The sequence below is a fragment of the Poecilia mexicana genome, unplaced genomic scaffold (assembly GCF_051168715.1).
Source record: "Poecilia mexicana isolate PSO_F unplaced genomic scaffold, ASM5116871v1 scaffold_5, whole genome shotgun sequence".
In the NCBI taxonomy this organism is placed as follows: Eukaryota; Metazoa; Chordata; class Actinopteri; order Cyprinodontiformes; family Poeciliidae; genus Poecilia; species Poecilia mexicana.
In genome coordinates, this window is record NW_028263374.1 from 15,529,188 (window position 1) to 15,554,609 (window position 25,422).

The 25,422-nt window shown below is 37.6% G+C and overlaps 1 protein-coding gene and 2 long non-coding RNA genes across 3 annotated transcripts; 2 read left to right on the plus strand and 1 right to left on the minus strand.

The window, feature by feature from the left end:
• Nucleotides 1–1,006: 1,006 nt before the first annotated feature.
• LOC148159662 (uncharacterized) lies at nucleotides 1,007–1,934 on the minus strand. Its single transcript, XR_015762957.1, has 2 exons — nucleotides 1,714–1,934; nucleotides 1,007–1,352 (listed from the first exon to the last, which is right to left on the minus strand). It is a non-coding gene; the product is annotated as an uncharacterized LOC148159662 (long non-coding RNA).
• A 3,969-nt stretch (nucleotides 1,935–5,903) lies between these two features.
• On the plus strand, nucleotides 5,904–7,238 carry LOC106910460 (uncharacterized). The gene is made up of 2 exons (XR_001416345.2): nucleotides 5,904–6,331; nucleotides 6,444–7,238. It is a non-coding gene; the product is annotated as an uncharacterized LOC106910460 (long non-coding RNA).
• Nucleotides 7,239–12,634: 5,396 nt separating this feature from the next.
• LOC106910458 (von Willebrand factor A domain-containing protein 1-like) lies at nucleotides 12,635–22,643 on the plus strand. Its single transcript, XM_014977096.2, has 5 exons — nucleotides 12,635–13,425; nucleotides 18,363–18,902; nucleotides 19,374–19,652; nucleotides 20,585–20,860; nucleotides 22,027–22,643. Exons 1-5 carry the CDS (start codon nucleotides 13,341–13,343, stop codon nucleotides 22,326–22,328), a joined length of 1,482 nt encoding a protein of 493 aa, XP_014832582.2. The 5' UTR covers nucleotides 12,635–13,340; the 3' UTR covers nucleotides 22,329–22,643.
• Nucleotides 22,644–25,422: the final 2,779 nt, after the last annotated feature.

The window sequence follows — 25,422 nt, forward strand, 5'->3', positions numbered from 1 at the left end:
TTTGATGTAAATTGATTAAATAAAAGGTTCAATTTTAGTAATTTTAATGCAGCTCTGCTGTGATTTAAGCATTTGTTCTCTCCTCAATATAAAACCTAACTTTAATTGTGTTAAATATGTTCCATTGAAACCCAAACTGAGAAGATTATTCCAGTGAATCATTATTTTTTATCACAGAGCAGCTTCACCGTTCACTGGAAACATCCTGTTTTCATTCAAGCTGCCCGTTCACATGATCATCTTCTCTGCCTTCTGTTTTACATGTTTGAACTTAAATTAACTCTTACTAATGATGTTAGTATTTATTCCCATTACTAGTCAGATTAATAATTTTTATTTTAACGACCAATCAGAGATGGAATCTGGGACAGAAACAATGTCACATCAGGCAGCCAATAATAAAAAAAAGTTGTTTATTTTGTCAGGCAGAGAGATAATGAATTGATCTATATACGACAATACATAGAAATATAACATGCAAATATTTACTGTAAACTAAATGAATTTAAAAGTAAAAAAAAAACCTAAACAAAAATATATAGATTATAAAAATCTGATAAATAAGTTGAAATCAAATTATTTCCAAAGCATAAAAAAAGTATTCAGTTTAAAGATGATCAACAAAGACGGAGATCAAACTGAACATATTCTAATAATAAAAGCTTTAATAAATAATAATAATAATAATAATAAAACATATTTGAAGATTTTGGGACCTCCTACATAAGATTAGATTTAGATTTGGCAAGAGTTAAAGTCATGTTTAAAAGATTTGGTTCAAGTAATTGAACGTGTGTGAGAGGACAGATCTGAGGCTCTAGATGGTGATGGCTGCTGGAAGGAAAGATCTTTTGCAGGGGTCTGTTAAGTGAAGTTTCACAAATCACAAACATGATTCTAAATATTCTGCTATTAGAGCAGAATAATCTAGTCCAGGTTTGAAGTGTCTAGGAGTTGTAGTTTTTTAATTAGAGCAGTTCTAGTAATGAAAGAGGTGCCAAAAATGGTGAAAATCTAACTTTATTGAGTTTTCACAAATCAGGAAAAGGTTTCACAAATCACAAACAAGGTTTTAAATATTCAGTTTGAAGAAGAGAATAATCCAGTCCAAGTTTCAAGTGCCTAGGTGTAATAGCTTAGTTTTTAAACTAGAGTTGATTAAAGATGCGGAAAGTAGTGAAAAATTAAGTGGAATCGCCCTTTAGCTATTGGAAGCTGGAATTGGAAACCAACTTCAGCTTCGTAGCTGAGATTGAGTCCAAAATCCGATGCGAGATTCATCCGTGCTGCAGTGAATCCGTCTCTCCTTATAGATATCTCCCTCTTCTTCCTCACATCGTGTCTTTAGGAAACTTTCAAAACAAAAACTGAAGATTTGGGATGCATCTTACTAGTGAAAGAATTACATATAAATAATAGTCTTGAGCACCTGTGTAAACTTTGCCGGTGAATGTTATAACACATAATATAAGTTTTATAATATGTGTTATATTGTTTCATTTCTAATATAGGCTCTTGTGTCAGATAATCTAAGTCAATGTTAGAGAATAATTAATTTTTTTAGATTTACGGAAACTCAGCCTTCATCGCGGGGCTGAACGCGTATAACACCAAGCACTGTGGCTAATATTAGCTGGTATCTCGCCGGTGGACATAAATACTGTAAAGTAATATTCTAATCACAATATATACACAATAATATGTCCATCTTACTTGTGAAATGTTGTCTGTGGAGCCCTCACATCAATAATCCATCGATCAGAACAACAATATCCCTCAGTGCTGAGGCATCTTCTGCTGTTTTGATTGAGCTAAGTAGGAGGATATACCGCTCCAAGATGGCCGCCGTATTTCCTGCGCCAGAGCGGCCAGTGCGGGGTCTACTCTTATGTCTATGAGAAGAAGAAGAAGAAGCTTGTGCGCCACCATTTATCTTCCGGTGTGAAACACATACTCACAACAGAACATGCAGCCAATTTTTGAGCTGGAAAACAGGGTGATATAAAGAAAAGTAGCATAAAAAACGTTTAAGTGAAGATTTTACTGAATTTAACACAGCCTTATTTTTTATTTGGCAGTTACTATTTTTGCGCCAAAGAAACTGTATTATATATTCGACTTCCTCCTTTATTCATGTTTATTTCTGTTGGCTTGCTTGGCCTTGCTTCCTGGTTTATTTTGTGATTTTTTCTCTTTTCGGTAAACGGCACACTAAGTTCTAGGTTTCAGTTTCCTTGCTAGATCCCATAGACATAATATAAGTCTTATATTATGTCTATGGGTCTTAGCGCCTCCATGTTGGACGTGTCGTGGTTTTTGTGACGGCGCTCTGGAGAAGCTGAAGCTTTTCAGATTGTCCTGCTGACAGAGCGGCTCTTTGTTTAGACTCACATCAGGGCATGTTTGCACATTCCTGCTCTCAAAGCAGAAGAGATCTGCTGCAGACAGATATTACACGCCCCGAAAATCCTGACACTTTAATATTTGTCCTTTTTTTTGCCTCTCACAATCACATAATCACAGATTATTTCACTTATAAATAATTTTAAATCAATGATAAGGAATTATTTACTTAAAACAAGCTACTATATTGCACTGAAAAGTTACTTGTAAGCTAGTTTTGTTTTATTTCAAGTGTACTCATTTGCACTAGAAAGCAGACAAAATACTTGGAAAGATTTTGTGTTTTTGCAGTGCAGGCAGTAATGCATATAAGTCTTTTTATATCTTTAAAAGTTTCTAATGTAATTTTCTTTCTGCTGAGCCTGTTGGGCCATTTCAGGTGAATATATTGACTTCCGGACTATATGAAAAGTGCTCTGTAAATAAAGTCTGAAGTTACATTAAGTCAAAATATAAAACAAAAATATTGAAATTATATTTATGTGTGTCTGATTACATAATTTTTACAAATTAACACACATGTTCAGATCACACAGTATAGCTTTTTTATCAAATACTTTTTAAATGTTTTGAGTAAAGACATATTAAAGTAAGGCTTCTCTTACTTGATTATAATCTTTGGCTACTCTAACCACGTCTCTCTGCATCTGAATCTCTTTATTTAGAAAAACTGTTTGTATTAGAGGCGATTAAATGTGAACACATCCTGCGTTGCTTTGATTCTCTGGTTGCAGCAACGTCTGCATGGTCAATGCATTGACTTCAGGTTTCTCTCTGTAAACGATTGAAGGCCCTCAGATAATCATTAACTATCAGGTTTTCTGCATTATTAAAGCTTTGATTAAAAGAGAATCAACTGGAGAAAGAACTGAACCCACAGTTTCAGTGAAACATTTGAGACAAAGTTTTTTCTAAGTCATTATGTTGTTGGCGGGGAGCGTTATTGATCTGGCTACATCAGTATGGGGCCAGAAAACTGAGAAAACAGCCATCCTCAGTGTTTGAGTGTTTGCTGCCTGAGATGTTGATCATTCAGGAGAACGCTCTGTGTTCATTTGGGTTTTACCTGCTTCTGCAGCACGTCTGTCGCCAGCCCAGCATGCGATTTCTGCTCCTGTTTGTCTTTGCTTCAATGGGAATGAGCTTGAAAATGTCATATTAAGCAGGAGGTTTGATCTCATTTGTACATTTCATCTTACAACTACATCTGGATTTACTGCATATTATTTTCTTATTTTGTTCATCATTGTTTCCTAACAAACCACTGAGGTCTTCACAGAACAGATGGATTTTAAATTGGGCCTTTTTTTTTAGTTTTATATTGTGTTATAATGTTATTCCCTTGTCAAAAACATACCTGGAGTGTTGCCTTGATTCATTCATCCATGTTTGAGAGATCCTTTGATCTCCATGGCAACCAATCAGCTGTGCAAAATACCTGGTAGGACCAAGCGCCGCCTTCAGGACGCAGCTCCCAAGCGCCACCTTCAGGACGCAGGTCCTCCAGAGTTTCTGAGGTTCTGCCTCACAGAGCCGCCCACTCCGCTCCTTCAGACTAGCCAGCAACAATTAGCAGACATCTGGTGGAACTGTGAATCTGCTGAGCTCGCTATGAAGCTACTTCTTAATGCAACACTGGTAAAAATGTTGTTAAAGGGTTAATAGAGGAATGTCTTGATGACATGATGAAGGTCAAGTGTTGGAAAGAGCAGGAGCTTCTTAAAGAAACAGTGGCCCAATTTCAATACGCTAAACTACCAGGTCAATTTTCTTGTAAGTTATGTTTGACATATAGACTACAGCTCTGGAAAAACATTGAGAGACCACTTAAAATGATCAGTTTCTCTGATTTTACTTCTTATAGGTTTATATTTGAGTAAAATGAACATTGTCTTTATATTCTATGAACTACTGACATGTCTCTGAAATTACAAGCAAAAATTTAATATTTATTTACAGAAAATGAGAAATGGTCAAAATAACGAAAAAGATGCAGTGCTTTCAGACCTCAAGTAATGCAAAGAAAACAAGTTCACATTCATTTAGGAACAACAAAACTGATGTTTTAACTCAGTTCAGAAATCAGTATTTGGTGGAAGAACCAGGAGGTTTTCAATGGGGTTCAGTGCAGTGGACTCTTAGTTGTATATAATATTTCTGTATAACAACTCAAGGTAATATAGTTACTTCATCGTGCTATAACATGTCGCTACATAGCTGGAAAATACACAATACGATCCCTTTAAAACACACATTTGACTCCTGATGGCAACCAGTTGCACTGAATTTCATTTAGGAGTGTCAGAGTACAGGGGTGTGAATACTGCTGTACATGTGTCACTTTCTTGTGAATTGATAATTTTGCTGCTTTGTGTTGCTCTATCACATAAAAACATAATAAATAAAAACAGATGTGAAAAGCAGAATCAAAGTGTGGTGCTGTTGTTTCAGGCTTTGGTTTTGCGGTTCTGGTTTTTGCTCTGCAGCTGTTGTCTTGTTAATCAGAGCTGATTAGATCCATCCTGGGTCTCTGGTGTGGCCTGGCGCTGATTGGACCATGACGGATAGAAACTGCAGACAGCAGGACCCGGTTGGGACGCAGTGGGCGGCAGAACACAGAGTGCCATGCCGTCCATTGTGAGGGAACAAAAGAAATGCTAAAAGGTTTACAGCAATCAATGTGACAAACACTGCAAGGTACAATAAAAGCATGTGTGTTATTCTATCAATCAATCAATCAATCAAATTTTATTTGTATAGCACATTTCAGCAGCAAGGCATTTCAAGGTGCTTTACATAACTAAAGGAAAAAAGGCTTCATCTTGGGCTACCAGGCTTTAAACTTGTGGGAAATAAAGGGAGAGCTCTGTGAAAAAACTGATATTTTCTCATTTATTATTAAATAAATGTTAATTTCCACTGTCACTCTACAGCATCTCCATCACAAATGTTCCCAAAAACTTGTCAGTATTACGCTAAAGTCGAAAAAACACAACTTTGTTGTTTCCATTAAACAAGAAAGGCATTTAAAATCATTGGAATAAGTTTGTTTATATGATAAGTCATTAACAAACACGCTGCGCCATCATAAAACCACTTCCTGTCGTCGTCTTCGTGGTTTGGAAACATTAAAAATGGCTGTGTGGTTTGGTATATTACTATGTTGACTTTATAAAGTTGTAATTTTTATGAACCACAGTTTACTTATTGCTGTATGAATACCATCAGCTCTAAATTACTAAGTAGAATTTAATTATATTTTATCAGTCAATCAATAATATTGAATAATTGATAAGCTCTACCCATTAAGAACTACCAGGTTTTAATCGATTTAAACATAATTAAATCAACAGTTTCTACTTAGAGTTTAAGTTTTTATGATATATTAAATTACAATAATTATTGGTTTGTTGCCTTATTTAAAAATAAATAATTGTCACACTTTTGAGTGCAAAACCTAAGAATATTCTAATTCTACATATCATAGGGACATAAAACTATAAGATTTATTTTTATTTTTTTTAAGTTTATTCAGATTTTGAAGCTCTGGATAAATTAGTTAGAGAGGCAGAAATGTTTTCTTTTTGTTTTGTTTTTTTGTCTGCATGTTGCTCATCTACTAAAAGCAACAAGTTTATGGGTCTGGCAGGACTTCATAAACCCTTTTCATGTCTAGACCCACTTAAAGCAAGTTTTTATTCAGTCCGACTTCATTGGCAAGATAACAAAGCGTGTGGCAGCAACTTGAACCTCAGCTGAAGGAATATATTTGATCAACTTTCAGGGACTCAGTGGTTTTGGTGACTGACGGCCAAGAGGAGCAGATATGAACTAGGCCAGAGTGTCCAGCTTCAGATTTAAACGACTTCAGACGACTGAATCACTTCCTCATGTTCAGGTCCGCTGATGAACGATTCATTTGATTCAGGTGAGCTGACGATGGGCCACATCTGAAATGATTTTGGAGAGAGTTTTGTTTTTTTTACCTCTTATAAGTTGTGAACATTTTGTTGTTTATGTTATTTTTACCTTGTCTTCAGGGATTTTCCTCCTGGACGCAGTTCAACCTCATCACTCAGTCGTAGAAGAAGAAGTTTGTATCCGTCAGTAGACGATGAATTTCCCTCCATCAGGTTTCTGCATCCTGACATCCATCTTACTCTACAGATTTCTGGGTTTTGAAGTCCTATTAATGCCCTGCTAAATAATTTATTTTGATGCAAGACGATTTTAATCTTTTAGGTTAAAGATATAAATGTTTTGAGTAATATATTAGGTAATTCTGAATGTCATTTTAACCTAAACATGCATTAGATAAATATTCAGAACAATGCAGAGTATTGTGTTGACTTAATATTTGAAGCTACATATGATTTTACATTTCCAGATGTTTTTTATTCTACACCTTTCTGCCTAAAGTTGAGCGTGTTTTAACACTAATTCCTTGTTTCCACATCTGCAAGTGTGTTGTGATTTGCATGATTAGGGCATGCACACGTTCTTTTCACACAATAAATCAAGTTAAATGAAGGTTTCCATGTGCACACATAACGTCAGGTAAATTGTTGCTGGTATTCATCAAGCTCAGATATCTGCCGTCTCCCACTCCTTTACTCTTTGCTGTCCTCATGTTTGATAAATAAGGTTGAATTTTTCTCCTATTCAGCGTTAAATATTTAAATATTTTTGCTTCAAACAGATGAGTCACACAGATTTAATGAACAAGTGAATGTAGAAACAATGAAGTGGCCCTAAACTCTTTTTAAAGATAAGGCTGTACTGTTTTGCTCTGCAGGTTTGATTAAACGGTTTCATGTCACATGAAATTAAAGTGCACATGATATTGTAGCATTGTTTATGACTATATACTTTAAGGAAATGCTTGACTAAAATAAAAGATAAACAAAGGACCGAGGCTTCAGAGGAAGACGGTTTGTTTTCAGGTATGAAATGGAAGCAGGAAGGGACACGGCGATGAAGTGAGGGTTCATTTTGGTTACAGGGCAAACTGACCTGAGCAAAAAGATAAACATGAAAACAAAAGACTCCAGCATCTTTATCACTACACTGGCTTCCTGCTTGTTTCCTAAATGGATTTTAAATTATTAATCTTATTTAACTGATTATTTTCACACAGCAGAAAGAAGATATATATATATGTATGTATATAGACAGACATAAAGTTGAGCTTTTCTTCTGTGTTTCGCAGTTCCAATTGGCTACTTCAATCGTGTTTAATCTATTAAGCAAAATTCACATTTTGCACATTTTTGTACCTCCATTTTAGTCTCTACTGCTTCTGAAAACCTACAGAGAGCTTACAGGTAACTACCCAGCTGTTTTTGGCAGTAAGCTGTTTTCTTGTGCCTGGGAAAAGTAGCCATTTCAAAAATAATCAACATTCCGTCATTACCTAGCAACCCCAGCCAGGGCCAGTGTGTCACCTAGCAACCTGAGCTGAGCTCCAGGATGTTTGGTCAGCAGCCTATTAGGATTTAAAGTGACAAGAGAGCCTAAAAGGAGCTCAAAATATGCAGAACTGAGCAGATTAAACTCATCATCTAAGAATGATTTATTCCAAAAAAAGTAATGAACATGTTTACTCATTTTAAACTGTTCAGGGTTAAAAAGAGTCTGCTGTAAAGCTGCATTCAGTGAAAGAGGACAAATAGAGAGCATTTCTAGAAGGATCAGCCTCTTCCTGCTGCTGGTCATGCTGGTGAGACCCACAGATCAAGATGGTTGGTTGGTTTGCTTGTTCATCAGAGAGCAGATGAAAGTCAGACTGATGAAGAGGAGACGGCAAGGTGAAGATGTACTTGGTGACAGATGCAGTGAGAAGAGTCGCAGGTCAAATGACAAGAAAAGAGGAACAGTAATAAGAAAACACAGCAGGAAGCTGATAGCTGTCGTCTTTTCACCATCATCCACTTCAGACTGAACAAAAAGGTTTGGACAAAATGGCTTCTTTAATCCTCCTCACCAAATAGAAAAACACACAAGTTCTTATTTTTTTGTACATTTAAGTCATTGATAAACTAAAAGCTTTTCACGTAAAAAAATATAAATAACTTTTCCACATGTAATGATGAGATAACCTGTGTAATTATGCTGGAAAAATATGTTAGAATAAAGCTACCTGGTTAAAATAATAAAAAATAACTGAACATTGTTTTGAAGCACGTTTGGAGTCAATTTCTGAACATGAACAAGAAGGAAATAATCAAAAAATGAATCAAAACCAAATTAACAATTATGCTTCATTAAAAAAAAATCTTAACCAAATAAATACAACACACTTTTATGAGGTTAGCTTGTAGATCTAAGTGAAAACAGAAACATGGAGTGATGGAATAGTAATCTTGAAAAAAATATAATCTAGATCACGTTTATTTAAATTAATCAACTAAATAAATGAGGCCACTGAATGACAAGCAGTGGCATTCCTGACAGCATCTCAATGCTGATTAGCTGCGATTAAATCTGATTAATTGATTGGTTTCTGCTCAAACTGGACCTTTTCCTCTCTGCCAGCTCTTACACATTGACTTAAAGAAAGCATCTCTGAAGCCTTTTCCCACCTGGAGCTGAAGAAAGTGTAATTTAGTAGCATCATATTGATCTTTTTTGTTGTTTTATGGGTAAATTTGAGGTTTTTCTCCACAGCCTTTCCTCACATCATTGATATGTGTCAAAGTATCTGTGCGATATGAGATTTAAAAACGCTCAACCTGCTTATCTACATCTGCAGGTAGCTAATGGACTTCCCCTCTGTGATCAGTCAGCTGGGGATTATAATGAAAAATGTTGATTATAAACACAGCAAAGAGTGAGACCGTCATTACCAAGCTCTCTGTGAACCTCAGACACTTTTGTCTTTCAGGCGTTGGGCTGAAATTCAGAGGTAGTCCACTAAAAAACTGATGATGCCTGAAGGAACATCTGACCGTTTCACATCATTTAGTTTATGTGTTTTCACATTAGCATCCAAAATACTTTAAATTTGAGCCACATTTTCTTGCAGTTAAAGGCTAATGAATTTTTTGTCCTTCAGGTAGAAAGTCATTTCTTAAGACGGCAGCAGTTGAGGGACTCTTTCTCCATCAAAATACGGATACAGATTATGTTGATTTGTGTTCATATAAGACAGAAATTAGATTAAAGTTTTATGGTACAACAGATTTTTGTAAAAGGAAAAGCACACATCAATCTGGGTATTTATGACCCATCAGAGGCCAACAAGAATACAACCAGTGGTTTCTGGATGTAAGTCAACAACAAAGCAATTGTCTTTTCCATCAGCCATTATACTGCAGTAAAACCAGCTGACCAAACATGGTTGAAGAAACTTGCTTTGCTAGGTAACGGAGCACGGTGACAATCGGGAGGTTTTTGAAACGACTTGTTTTCCAAACACCAAAAAAACATTAACTTCTTGCCAAAAATGTCTGGGTGTTTCTTTTTCTTATATTTTTAGCGTTTTAGAAGCAGTTGAGACCCAAAGACACCCAAAAAGATATAAAAGCATGCAAAATGTCAATTTTCCATAATAGCCCCCTTTAGACACAATTTAAATAGCAAAATAACAATGTCGAAACACAAAAGAAAAGCTCAACTTAAGGTAAAAAAAAAAAAAAGAAAAAAAAAAAGGAAAGTTATTTTAATCTTGAGAAATTTTTAAAAAGATCAGTTGAATAAGATGGGCTTCACTGGGGTTGCTAGGTAACCGGCTGGGCTTCACTGGGGTTGCTAGGTAACCGGCTGGGCTTCACTGGGGTTGCTAGGATCAGTGCTTACTGATTAGTAACATTATATTTGGAAGGTTTTTAAAACAACTGATTTTCCTGATACAAAAATATTAAGGCCCTGTTTACACGACAACAGTTTTGGGTGAAAACGGAAGAGTTTTGTTGCATTTGTACTGTACATTTACATGAAACCACCGAATGTTTTCTCTGACAACGGCACAGATTGAAAACGGGTTCCAGAGTGCGATGTTTCTGAAACGTACCGGTGTCCGTTGTCTTGTAAACAGAGTAAATGGATCTTTTGTGTCAGGGAATCCCTAGCTCATGATGCAAAACATAGCTGCTTCCTACAATCTACAGAAGAAGAAGAAACTACTGACAATGCTGGTGTTACTACATTTTGTGTTTCCCATCAGATACGGTTCCCTCAGCGTCTCTTCACCGCTCCGCACCGCCCAGGTGGCACACGGCTGCTTCAGCGATCATAACAAGAACTTGCTTGTTAAGCGCTCTTATCCAGAGAACTACGGACACCGTGAAAGCTCAAACAACGTGTTTCAGCAAAGTTATCCCACTTTTTTCCGACTGCGCCCTAATCAGACGCACAATATCTGGGAGAACGGTACATGATGGGGAAACGCGAATCGACGTGCTTTCAAGTAGAACTTCTTTAAAAAAAAAAAAAAACACATGCGCACTTAGTTTCAAAAAACCTAGCTCCAACTAGTGGCATGTTACACATTTTCGATGTGTACCGTTACTGTGTAAACAAAGATTGTAATTAGAACGTCTTCATGTAAATGATCCAACAAAAACAGAATAAAAATTCCATTTTCGTTGGATCATTGTCGTGCAAACAGGGCCTAACTTACTGCCAAAAGAACCACAGTGTGTTTTGATTTTAAGGAGTTGAGCTATTTTTGGAAGCGTTGCTTCCCAAATGGAAGTAAAAAAAAAAAGGAAAATATGTACTTTCCATAATAAATCCCCTTTAAAAGTACATCCAAAACCATCCATGTGTTAAAGCTCATGTGCATGTTTGTCTGTAAACTGAAATTCTCCTGCATAGGGACATTCCAGGCCTCCTGCTCTCACAGCTCTGCAGATGCTGCAGGTCCGGACACGCACTGGATGCCGGATGAGAACAGAGGATGAATGTTGCTGTCCTGACTAATTTCCTTTCTAATCTAGACTTGTAATGATTCCTATCGATCCCTTTAGTTAAACTTTAAGAACTGAGCGTCATAAGAGCAGCTCAGATGAGCTGCATATTGTCAAAGTTCCTGGTGAGATCCTTACATTTAAAACAGGTGCAGCAAGAGAAAGATGGCAGCACATTAATCTAAAGTAAATAAGTTGACGCAATCATCAACACTTTGCTAATAAAACGGATGTTTAACAACATTTTTGTCCACAACAACACAGTGATTTCTTTATGAAGAGGCAGGAGTGTTGGGACCGAATCACACTTGACTTTTTACTCACAGTTGACCTTCATGAAGCTGCTTGAACTCATTTATCTCTCACACACAAACAAACCTTTTAAAGTTTTCTGCAGAGCCGTAAAAAACTGTAATTTCTGGTGAAGAAATTACTCCCATTTATTGGTGAGTAAAGTGGCTAAAATTACACTCGAGCCTATCACTTCAGATGCAAATAACTTTTTAAGGGTTTCTGTTGACGTTTTGTTTGGCGTGAGAGTGAACGCCATGCTAAGACACCTGTATGAGCTATTCAGAAAGACGATTGAATCTTTAAATTAGTCTGCGGAGGAATTAAAAAAATATATAGTTTAAAAGAAGAGAACAATTAAAACAACAATCAACATGTCCAAGACTGGCTAATGTTTGCACAGCTGAAGGAAATCATTTGTGAGTTTAAATGCAGTTTTCAGTAAATTTTCTGCTTTATGTTTTGTTTCTTGGACTCTGTTTCTTCATTTCGTGCTGCCTGGTTTTGATCCACCAAGTGAAAATCTTTGTTAGTTTCCTCAGTCTTAAGAGTTTTACCTGCTTAATGCTTGCTGGGTTTTGGTGCTGGTGTCAATGTATCACAGCGACAAGCAGCCAGGAACACAGCTAAACAGAATAAACACAAATAAAACATGAATATGAAGTCATTCACATAATGAGCTGAAACGTTTTGCACGTTAAGGATGACCAAGTGCTTAAAGTTAAACCCACACAGTGAAGGAGGCAGCATCATGATGTGGGAGTATTTTCCTTTAACAGTGCAGTGAATCTTCAGGTTGTTCTGTTCCAGGAGAGAAACATCCACCTGACACCTGCTTGTTCTGTAGATCTACATCTCTTTAAAAACATTTGGCCAAAGAAGTTTTACATAAATGAATGTTAGTACCGAAGGGTGAAGCTGCTGGTTATGATGCAGCTGCTGATATTTGAAAATTTGCGATGTTTTGCAAAATGCTCAGGTTTTCGGTACGTCTGTATATCACAGTGTCTAATTAATCTATAAAATACTTTTCAAATTGAATTAGTTTGTCTACAATTTAAATTCATTTTACATTCATTGTTGATTGCTGACAATATTTTCAGGCACAGAAACACAAACTATAAGTTAATAATTGATGCTTTCGTCTGAGTCGACCATTCAACTTCATATCAGGAACAGGGATGCGGTTTGAAGCCACCCTCAGCAGGTCTGAGAAAACCTTCTTTTGATTTAAGTTATTTGTGGAGCCCTATAATGCTGTCTGTCTTTTTCACTTTTTTTTTTTACTACTGAGGCTCAAGTTTATGGTCAAAAAATAATCTAGTTCAAGGATTTTTTTCTTTTTTCTTTTTAAAGATAAAATGTTGTGCTGTGTCTCAGATTCCTGTGGAAATTACTCCCTCAGACTTTTAATCGTTACCCTTCAACCCTGGAGCTCGTCTGCTCAGAAATGAGCGCCATGACCTTTGGATTAAAGCAAACCGGAGCGCAGAAGGAGGCGGAGAATAATCCCGTTTTGTTTTTCCGGGACCTGCGAATGTGGGAGGAGTGAGCCGGGAGGTGAGCTTCAGTCATTAAGAGTGAAAGAGATGAAGCACTAAAGTGTCTGCAGTGCAAAAATGAGCAGAAGAAGGTCAGGTGACAAAGCTGCATGATGATTAAATACAGAACCGTCTGTGAGCGACGGTCCTAATCAAAGTCCCGACTGCTTTTAGTAGTTTTCGTGGGGGAAAAAAAATGAAAAGCTTTTTGCTGCGCTGTATTTTTATCTTCGCGATGCTGCAGCAGAGCATCAGGCAGACGGCTGCTTCACCGGACACAGGTGAGTATCCGAAACTGGAGATTTAAAAAAAAAAAAAAACCTGAGATGGAAAAGCAAGCCTGCGATGATGCGGCCCGATGGCCTGCAGAAAGCATCCTGCATAAATATCCAGGTGGAAAAGTCGCTCTCTTATCTTTTACTGTGCATAATTTAAAAACGGGGTTATTTTCAGTGCAGCCTTGGGAGAGAAGCAATGTCATCCCTCCAGAGATGAGATTGCTTCCTTTCCTTTTCCTTTTCCTGGAAAAGGAAACTAACCAGGCAGCCAGAGATACAGGGTAATAGTTCAGAGCAAAGCAGATGTGTTAGAATGGTCTAGTCAAAGCCCAAACCTTCTTCCATAAGAGAATCTGTGGCTTATTATCTCATTAAGCTGGAGCTACAATCACATTCAGTAAATTGGTTCCAATAGGTTTGTTTGTGACATTAAAGGTACATTTTGGAAATAACAACCATATTTAAGCAGGTATTATTCATATCTTTAATCAAACCCACTATTCGTATTGGTCTGATGTAACATGCTAACCTTAAATGTCCTGCTTTCATTGGCTGTAAGTGAAAAATAACAGAAATAAAGACTTGAACACATTATTTTCAGTAATTTTCTAATTGATTGAATACAACTGGACTTTCCAAAAAGAATGAACAAAATGTAGAAAAAAATACAGTTTTAGTTGCAGTGAAAGATGTTTATGGAAAGTTTTAACACCACACTTTTCAGAATTCTATTTGCATAAAAATAAATAACATTACTTTATTTCAACCAACACAAACTATGTGTTGGTTGATTTTGGTTTACCACATAAAGGAGTTTGTGGTTGGAATGTGACAAAATGCGAAGAAATTTTAAAAGTTTTCTATAAATCCTAAATATTAAAAGTTTACTATACTGATAAACTGAATTAGGAGACATTATAAAATGTTTCTCAGCTTAGCTAAACAAGCTAAAATTTAAAAACTTGGAAGACAAGAGATCATTGAGCAAGAGAAATATTTAAAGGCTGAAGACAAGTTTCCACTGAACTTTGCATGCAATGCTGGTTAAAAATCGCCAACCTTTATGAAACAACAGATCATTTCATCACCGTCTGGTTTGGGCAAGTTTTTACTTGGACAGTGCTGACTCAGAGCTCTAATGTTGTGCTTCACTTCATAAGTGCTAAACGGGCATTTAATTAAGGAGAACACTTTGTGATCTAATCAGTGAAATTATCTGTAATAATTATAATTACCAGAAGTCACTGCAGGATATCTCAGATGGAGAACATATTTAAAGTACTCTAAGCTAAAGTGCTTTTTACAGTCACATTCTAGACCTAAAAATCTTTGCTGTTTTTTCATAACTGTTGTTTATTATATCTCTTTTAAATATTATGGTTTTGTAGTATTAATATGTATTAGTTAAAGCTCAGACAAAGCAAGGCAGATGTATAGAAAGGGGCAGTATCATGATAAGTCGACCTTTATGTCATGTTCTCATGTCATTCCCTCATCAGAAACATACCTGGAGGGTTACCATGATTCATGCATGCTTGACAAATCCTTTAATCTCCATGACAACCATTCACCTGTGCAAAATATCTGATTGGACCAGCATCATCTTCAAGACAAAGCTCCTCCTTAGTTTCCAAGCCTCTGAGCTTCCCCTCACTCCTTCAGACTAGCCAGCAGCAATTAGCACATCTGCTGAACTCATTATAGGAGCTACTTCTCAGTGCAACACTGGTAAAAAAAAAGAGGGAAAAAAAGAAAGAGCAGGAGTTTTTAAAGAGACAGAGGCCCAATTTCAAGGCGTTAAGTCATATTTAATATACATAACATTTTTATAACAACTGAAGGAAACATAGTTACTTGATTGTGTTATAAAATGCCACCATGTGCCTGGAAAACACATCACTGCCCCTTTACACCATAAAGCGTGATTATAATTAAAAGTATTTGTATTATTCAACTTTAAAACGTTTGGGATTTTTAGAATAAAACAATTGGACCACTGCCTTCTCCCTTGACCTTTGTGGATAGTAGGTTGTGTTTTTACATCTACATATTAACCTACAAGTAAGATCTACTGCTGTGTTTTTGTTTTTGACCAGGCCAGGATCATTTCATTTTATTTCTGTCCAAGCAACAAAGCTGCAAGTCTGCAGAAAAACATATATTCTGATGCAAATCTGCTAGATATGAATGTTAATAGGAGTGGAGGGAGGCACGTTTACTCTTAGAGATACTATATTTAATTTACATAAAAAACTGCGATGGGCTTGGAGAGTTCCAGCTTGAAAGTAGTTTGTCTCAGAACCTTACATTTCTTCCACATGAAATGAATAGACTACATTGTTAATTTGTGCTTTCTCACCTTCTGCAAGGTGAGAAGTTGGAGGTGAAGTTAGTCTAAGATGGACAGGATGGTTTAGCATCTGTGTGTTTGATCTCAGTGCATTTTGAATGAATGCTCTGTGAGCTTCACAGGATCATTAACATATTTTTCATTCATCTTTGCTGCTGTCCTCTGTGGCAGATGGCCCTGGCACCAGATGAGGCCGGTTCTCCGGCAGATGACATCCTCACATCGCTCAGACATGAACTCATTCACCTCAACATTTCTGCAGAGGAATGCAAAGAGCAGAAAATTCCTCTGCGTGCATTTTAACCAAGAAACGGGATGCATGCGATGTGTTGTCTCTGTACTTCCTCTGAGGTTTCCCTTCACTAAGCCCGTTTTAATTTTTCTCCTGATGTTTCAAAAGACAGTTTATTCAGATTGATGTTGAACTGATACTTTATGGAGTTAAAACTACCAGTCTGTTTTTAAACACTTTTTTTTCGTTAGTGGCCTGTCTTTTTATGTAGTGCTTTTTCAAGTCAGAGGACTCTGAAGCACTTCACACTTCATTCACACACTAAGGTACATTGTAGCCACAGCTGCCAGGAGCAGACTGACAGAAATCAGGCTCATTGATTATCAAAATAAAATCAGTTTCTTTAGTCAGTAGTAAAGTTAATTGAATCTGAAGCATAAATTAAACCTTTTCTGGAGAATTTGAAATGCTTTTAAAGAGGAAAGGAAGATTTATTTCAGTGTTTGGATATTTCTCAAAATGAATAAACATAAAATAAGTTTACTAAAGATAATGGGGAGGCATATAACATGTGATAACAAAGCTTACATGTCTACCTACAGCTATGAAAATAGCTTTAGCTGGTTTATTGGATGATTTGATTCTGTTTGAAATGTACAAGATCATTATCACTCGGGATTTAAAAATACACTAAAATGTCATGAGATCTGGTTTAATTTCACTTGAAATAAGTATAGTGTATATAGTATATAGTACAGTAAGGCACAGTAGATCTATCCCCAAAATAGTTTATACAGCTGTAGATTTGAATACAGTATGCAAACATCTGGTTTCAACTGTATGAGTCTGAATTGATTTGAGAAAATGTACTAAATTCAACAAAATATGACTTTTACTAAGAAAATTCAGTGGTGTGACTTAATGATGGGCTGAGACAGAGAAACCTGGAGATTAAAATCTCACAAAACTGTGATTTGCTGCATAAAAGTCCCTGCCAGGCATTTCTCCCCCTCGATATTTAACTAGTTTCCCTCCACTTTTATGTGATAAATTGACTTTTCTAATCAAATCCCTTGCTTCCTCATTACAGGAGCAAAATTTTGCTTGTAGCAACATTAAATTCAAATTAACTCCAGTATTTTCTGATGTGTTGATATTCGTGGCTCATATTCCTGTTGATGCATCTCATTGTTATATGAATCCCTCCTTGGGGACCATAACTGCACCTCTGAAAGTAATAAGATCAGCCATTATTCTGATGCTAAATCTGTTCAGTTTCTTATATATATATAATTGTAATGCTATATCTTATTATTCCAGCTAGTGTGTGGTATAATGAGGAGGAACGACACCTCATTAGTCGCCACTTTAAAAAAAATTATTTCCATGTAGCGTAAACAGGAAGTGATTGTATCTTCATCCAGCTTTTACAGTTCAGTGTGTCGTTGCTTCTTCAAAGCTGATATTCCTTATACTTTTAGACAGCTTGAAAAATAATAGTAGGTCTGTCCCATTTTGATTCAAACCAAAATAACTATTGGATAAATTATCCTAATCTTGGTTCAGTCGTCTTCTGACTCAGCTTGCTGTGAGTTTAATTCATGTTGGAAAAATACATTTTCATCCTGTCAATAATATTGTTTTGGTGGTCAAAAGTTACTAAAATATTAAATACATAAATATCAGTTTTGTAAGTTACTTTTAAAAATAAACTTTTAATCAAAAATCTAATTTTACGCATTTTTATACTTCCATTTTGGTCTCAGCTAAAAAAAACACCCAGTTGTTTTTTGGGCATCAAGTTAATGTTTGTTGGAGTTTGAAAAATGAACCATTTCAAAACTTTAGCATTCCACAGGCACTGCACCGTTACCTAGCAACCCCAGCCAGCACAGCCCCGTTACCTAGCAACCCAAGGGGAACTCCAGAATGTTTGACCGGCTAGTTTGACCGCTGTATGCTATGTTCAGTGGCTGCTGGAAAAGACAAGTGTTTGGTTGTTGATTTACCATCCAGAAGCCTCTTGCTGCATTCTTGTTGGTTGTTCAGAGCTTGTTTCTGCTTTTCAAAGATATATGGTTGTATAATTGTGTGTCTGTTGGCAGCCATTTTCACTTGTGAGTGTAAGGGTTGAGTTGGGCGGCGTGGCCAACAGACGTTTATTAGGATTTAAAGTGACAAGAGGCCCTGAAACAGCTCAAAATAGGCAGAACTGACCTGACTAAAATATTATTACCTAACAATGAACTTCTGTACAAAATGTAATTGACATTACATCCTAACCTGTTCAAGGAAGCATAATAGGATAGCTTTAAGTCTGACATGTTATTACATAATTTTATTTTCTGTCCTCCTCAGAGTTGAACTGCTGTGAAGGGGACATTCTCCTGTTGCTGGACTCCTCTGGAAGCGTTACCACTTCTGAGTTCTCTAGCTTTTTGTCCTTTGCCGCCAGCCTCCTCTACCCGTTTACCCTGGGCCGGGGCCACGTCAGGGTGGCTCTGCTGCTGGTGGGCACCACCCCTCACCTGGAGTTCAGCCTGGACGTCCACAGCAACCAGGAGAGTCTGCTGAGAGCCCTGCAGAGCGTCAACCAGCAGCAGGGAGACACCAACACGAAGGCCGCCATAGAGGTGGCGCAGCGGCTGCTGTCGGAGGCAGACGGGGACGTGCCCAAGGTGCTGCTGTGGCTGACGGACGGAGTCCAGACTGGAGACGTGGAGAAGGCGATGTCTGAGCTGAAGGCTAGGGGAGTTTATGTGTTAATTGTTTATACGATTCATGGCAACCACCGGGTGTTGCAGCGCGTGGCGACACCTCCACTGGAGTCACACCTGTACTCTGTGGACATGGAAAGCATCGACATCATCACAGACGACCTGAGGGAGGCCATCATCAGTATGTGTGTGTGTGTGTGTTTTTAAATGTGTAATTAACTATAAATGATTAGCCAGGTAAAAAAAAACAACAAAAAAACAGCCCTTCATCAGATGCTATTTGCTCCATACAGACGGTCTGGGCTCTTGGAGTCGGAGGCGTGGACTCTGTTGAAGTTTTAAATTTGACCCATTAGTTGGAAGTGTGACCAACACGGCCTGAATGGCTTCATTCACTTCTTCCCCTGCCATTACCAAAACTACAGGCAGACTCCAATTACAAAACAATGCAGAAAATAAACGTCATCGTTCAAAACTTCTCCTGTTTGCTGATTGAGAAATTCAACTTAATGGGAGAAATCCCAGACCGAGCTGTGAAGAGAGATTAGAATCAAGCAAAACTGTGTAGAAAGGCAAAAGTCAGGCTAAAAAATGATACATATGGTTAGAAAGTACATTCTATTGTCTTCACATCTTTTTTTTTAATCTGTAGAAATCATTCGTGCAGAACGACTGAGCGTGGTTCGCTTGACTTCCCATAGTGCAGTGCTGCAGTGGCGTCCTGTTCTGGCTGCTGACAGCGGTCACTATGAGCTGAGCTATAAAGCTGTGGATGATCAACACTCTGGGAAAACCACGGTTCTCCCCAGCAGCTCCAGCCAGGCAGAGTTAACCCAGCTGCAGCCCGACACAATGTACACGGCCTCCCTCCGGCCCGAGTCCAACCAGCGGCTGCACAGCACACTGTCTGTGCAGTTTACCACGCTTCCTGGTAAAAATCACATGTCCGCTTTTTATTATTTACACTTTCTTCTCCTTTACTAACCATAGAAAAGACAGAGGAGTAATGTGTTTTCTAAAATATATATTAAGTTTTTGCAATGTGAAACATACATGAATTATGGAATAATAAGAATATGTGTGTGCAGCAGATTACTGGACAAAGAAAAAACACACATAATGATATCAATAAAACAAAACAAACAACAAAACACCAATGCAACAAACAATTATGTAAAATCACCACATACACTTCATAATGCCTGTCTATAAAGGCATGAGTGACACACTAAGAGACAGACTGTGCATTTGGATCAATCTCATACTGAATGAAATGGCTCAAAACCTGCTGCAAGAGACTGCATAATTTATTAATGAATTATTGTCTCCACATGGAGGATCTCATTATGTTCAGCTAACCACATTTTAAAAGGAGGTACTTTATCCGATTTCTACAATTTTAAGCTTATTTTTTGGCTATTACCATTCCATCAACAAAACGCAGTCATTTGCTTAGAGATGCTGCAGTTCATAAATGAAGCAGAATATTAAAATAAAACAATACACATCTATACTTTTGAAAACCAGTTGAAAATGTCTCACTTATACTAGTAGAGTTGGAGACAAGGGGTCATGAGTAAAGTCTTAATCACAACGATTTCTGCATCGCTCTCTTTAAAAATGTTTTTCACACTCAATTTATCCCAATTTACACTTTAACTTTAGCATCCTGATGAAACTCTCTTGGTCACTCAAATTAAATAATTGACTTTGACTCTAATTAAGACAAATTTAGCCTAATTAAGAACTTTTGACCTAATTTGCATTTATTAAATTAACTGAAGTTACAGCGAACATCTTAACTCTAAATCAAGAGGTTGTTTTAAAATCAGCATGTCTTTTTTTTTTCATCATTACATTTAGATGTTTTAAGTCCAGCAGAGGTCACCTTGTCGGACCCTGGTCCCCGTCAGGTCCGTGTCAGCTGGGGCCCGCTGCAGCCGGACCGGGTGCAGCGATACACTCTGGAGTACGGAGCGATTCCAAGCGGTCGCGTTCACACTGTGGATGTAAGCAACCAGAAAAGCTCTGTGTTTCTGAGGAACCTGGAGCCAGGCACTCGGTACCTGATCACAGTGAGCGCTCTGCACCGGGATGGAAAGGAGAGAGCCATGTCTGTGAGAGCCTGCACTCAGGAAGGTTGGTGCATCAAGACCAGCTCCTGCTTCAGTGTCAGTGTCGATTTATTTATATAGCAAACAACAAATGTTGTTTCAAAGAAAAAAATGAGTCTTGATTTAAAAGCAGTACGGACATGAGGAACACAAATTGAAAAACTCTGGTCACCTCTGACTTTTATCTTAAATCTAGGAATATATCAGGGTATTTTCACACCTGATATAGTCTGGTTCAACTGAGGATAATGTTGCAACATTTGTTACATGTTCAGCTGGTGTGGTTCACTGTCACACTGCACTGTGTCAAATCAAACAAATTGAAAAAACTGTTCCCCTCCTCGCCTGTGGTGGCGCTGCACCAAGAACCAGTAAATGAAATGACACAAAACCCTCCTAAAAAGATATCAGCGTAACTTCCTTCTTCACAAAATGAAAACAAAATTGAAGTGTTGTCAGATTTCAGTGATGGAGAGTTTCTCTTCTGTCTTTGGTAAAATCCACAAGCCATTTCATTGTCCCGCTGATGCTAGACTCTTGCATTTGTTTTGGTTACATTTACCCAGCATGCCTTGAGGTACAGTCCGCTTCCTGCATCTGGACTGGTCTCCAATCCATTCAAACTGTGCCAGAGTTCATGTTAGTTGAACTGAGACGAAGGTTTTTAGGCGGACCAGAGTTTGTTTTTCTAGTCCATAACGGAGTTTGATTGCGAATTCACGTCTTCCCAAATAAACTGGACTTTCTATACAATCAAACCAGAGTTTGTTTAAAGCGGACTAAGCACTGCTGGTGTGAACGCACCCTATGAGAAAAAGGTTGGTTGAGCAAAGTGCTCTTACTAGAGTGTGGATGTTAAGAATGCAGAAATATGATGGAGTTAAGCTTTTTAAATGATAAAAGTAAGCAATAAAATTTTAAAATAAATCCTAGAAGCCAGAACCAGAGACATGTGTTCTTATTCTTTAGTACTTGTTAAAAGACAAGCTGCTGAATTTTGGATGATTTGTAGGCAATGAAGAGACGATTTATAAGTTCTAGCCCGGGGTACAAAGCTTTACACTAATCCAACCCAGAGATAATAACAGAGTGACTCACAGTTAATTGTGGACTTTTGTCAGTTTTAAAGTGTTTTATTTATTTATTCCCTGCATTACAGAAACTGGTGTGTGTGTGTTTGTTTTCCTGCAGAAGCTCGGCCCGCCCTGACCGACCTCCGGCTGACCCTGACAGATCGGCAGGAAGGGAATGAGGTTCAAGCGTCCTGGGAGACCAACACAGAAGGACTGAAAGGTTACTGGGTCAGCTGGGAGAGAAAAGGTTCCCAGAACTCCCAGTCAGAACGCTCCCCCTCCACCGCTTACCTTCCCCCTTCGCTGTCTTCAGTCCGACTTGCCCACCTCGCTCCGAACAGCCGGGTGTGTGTGTCTCCGGTCTACAGCTCGGGTCGAGGAGATGGGATCTGCTGCACTGCCAAGACAAACAGCAGGTAGATGGCCTGACAGGATCCGTTCATCTAATTACTGCAATTATATTCATAAAGCGTCGGGTTCTTAATGGAGTCTCACTGTCTCTGTGGAGTATTCCAGCCTGTGTGGATGAAAACTGGGGAGTCAAATCGAGTATCTTACAACACTGCAGATACATCCTAGTCTGTTATCTTATTTCCTGAGGTTCATTTTATTTGTGTACAAAAGATTTAGAGCAAAACTCAGTCAAGAAAAGATTTTAATATCAGTCCAAACTATCTCTTGTTTGCACCATCACTTACTTCATGTAAATAAATGAAAACCTGGAACAAACACAAACTTTAAACTTGTGACATGTCTGTGATTTTAGCTATGATCTCCACTTCCTACATTTATTTTCCTGCTCCAGTTTTCTTAGAATTGGTTTAAGAGAATTATTTCCTTAGTTTAATTCCTTGTCTAATTAGTAAAAATTTTTCTAAAAGATCCAATAAAAACACTTCTTCATAATCAAATTGAGCCAGTGTATATTAGGGCTAATGATTGATAAATTAATCCACATTTATGTAAAGCACATCACTTATGCTAACTTCATGTCAACTCATTTTCTTTTTTCTTACACATTTATCGCCATCTAGCGGCTGGATTAAGTACAGTTGTGGTAAAAAGAAAGAACACCGTGAGTCAAAATCATCCATTTTTTAACAATTCACAAAACTATTCAAGTCTCAGTTTAAATCCATAACTTCAATCATGTTGATGTTTAAAACTTAAAAGCTAAATGCACATCCCAAAAATCTCTACAAAATACAAAACCATTTAATAAATTAGAATATTATTAAAATATTTTCTCAGTAACTCAATTCAACAAGTCAAACACATTACAAAGATTAATTGCAGACAGATTGATGTGTTCAACTCTTTATTTTAGTCAGTTTTCCACTAATAAAAACATGACAAAAAGGACCAGTCAGAAAAATAAGAAAAAAACATTTTAATACAGAAAATATGAGCGTCATAAAAAGCATGTTTAATACCTGCTTAAATGTTATTTTCAACAGGTACTTTTAATCAGACCAATGAGCCTCATTGGACCGTTTATTGTTATTTATTTAATTTGACTTTATGTTAGCAGCGTACTCTCCTATCAGATTGAATCTATATTACAGTCAAATCTGAGTAATGAGGCACCCGACGATCCCACCGGTGGGATCACTTTTCATGTGTTTTGCAGCTCTCTCCGTCAACAACCGGTACAAGTGACTTTTTTTTTTTTTACTTGTTCGCTAAAGGAGGCTTTAATCCTTCTGAGTTGAATAACTTCATCCTCCTTCCTAAACTTTATGATTAGTTTAGATTCCTCCTTAACTATCCTCTTGCAAGCTACATTATTTTCATCCGAACTATTTCCTTCAAGACTCCATTTTAGGGTTGCCACCTTTCAGAAATCAAAATAAGGGATGCCCACCACAGAGCGTCGGCCTACTCTCATGGGGAGGGACATCCGCTGCAGTCAGTGTTGTGTTCAAGACCACCTAACCCGAGACCAAGACAAGACCAAGACCAGAGTGTATCAAGACCAAGACAAGACCAAGACTTTTAGGGTCCGAGACCAAGTCAAGACCAAGACCGAGGGAAGTCGAGACCGAGTCAAGACCAAGACCAGCGGCCCATGCTACATGACACAATAAAATGTAAAATATGATCACAATTCCTTTTCAAAATAATCTGAAATATCCATATTCCCATAAGAACACCTAGATATTAAATACTTAATACATTTTACCAATATTAAATATGCCATTTCTGTGCTACAATGTGTGATGGTCTCGTGCCAACCCTAAAAATATAACACCCTGGGCATTTGCCCATATTGCTCATGTAAGAAACCACCACTGTCTGCACCATTAAACATAGCAATTGAGGCAATGCCCTGATGGTAAATAACACTCAACTATGAACACTGACCAAGGAGCAACAAGCAAGAAGTAACCAAGCAGAAGGCGCTCATCGTGACTGTTTTCACTCTCTATCCCAGTACATGAAGCCAGGTAGTCTGACACCATGGCAGACATTACAGTTGCCACTTTGAACAAAAACAATCAAAGAGCAATGTGCATGCTCTGCGTGCTCTTTCGTTCTTGTGTTTTAGTTATTTGTTAATTTAAATATCAATGTACATAATTAAATAAAATAATGATGCAGTGTACACAGAGCATTACTAGAACAAAGAACGGGTGTTCTGTCAGGTCAGATCGTCATACGCTTAGCACGAACTCACGGTGTTCTGTCAGATCAGCATACGTTGTCAGATAGTCGTATGCTTAGCTTAGACATGCATACGCTGTCATTACCATATGATTTTATTTAATCAGCAACATAGAATCATGACGTAGATCATCATACACTTGGTTATTAACAGTTGTATGGCATCCAGCTGCAGCCAGACCTGCTTTAAATACACTTTGAAACCACAACAACGCATGTATCTCTATCTAGTTATCATATTATGTCATATTATAAACAATTTAATGACTTATTTTCGTCATAACTTGTGTATGCTGAACTGACAACTCCACTGACCGTCGGACTTCTTAATGCGCATGCACTGGCATGGTACTCACTGCATGTATGCTATTCTGACAGCGTATGGCTATCTGATAGAACACCGGCTATATCTGTCAGACACATCATTACCATAAGATTTCATTTAATCAGCAACATAGAATCATCACGTAGATCGTCATACACTTTGTTAACAGTTGTATGGCATCCTGACTTAGCGGTTAAGTGAGTTTTACATGGGTGTGTGTTGCAGCTGACTCCAGCTGCAGCCAGACCCTGCTTTAAATACACTTTGAAACCATGACAACACATGTATATCTATATAGTTATCATTGAAAACAATTTAATGACTTATTTTCGTCATAACTTGCTGCGTATGGTGAACTCACAACTCCTCTGATGGTCGGACTTCTTAATGCGCATGCGCAGGCATGGTACTCACTGCATGTATGGTATTCTGACAGTGTATGGCTATCTGATAGAACAACGGCTCTCAGTGAGTGACACTCCAGTCCTATCTAATAAGTAAAGAGCCGTGGAGAAGAATCGACTG

Coding starts and splice junctions, on each gene's coding strand:
- LOC106910458 (XM_014977096.2), top strand. CDS start 13,341: ATGAAAAGCTTTTTGCTGCGCTGTATTTTTATCTTCGCGATGCTGCAG. Junction 13,426..18,362: donor GGCTGCTTCACCGGACACAG/GTGAGTATCCGA, acceptor TGTCCTCCTCAG/AGTTGAACTGCTGTGAAGGG. Junction 20,861..22,026: donor GAGAGCCTGCACTCAGGAAG/GTTGGTGCATCA, acceptor GTTTTCCTGCAG/AAGCTCGGCCCGCCCTGACC.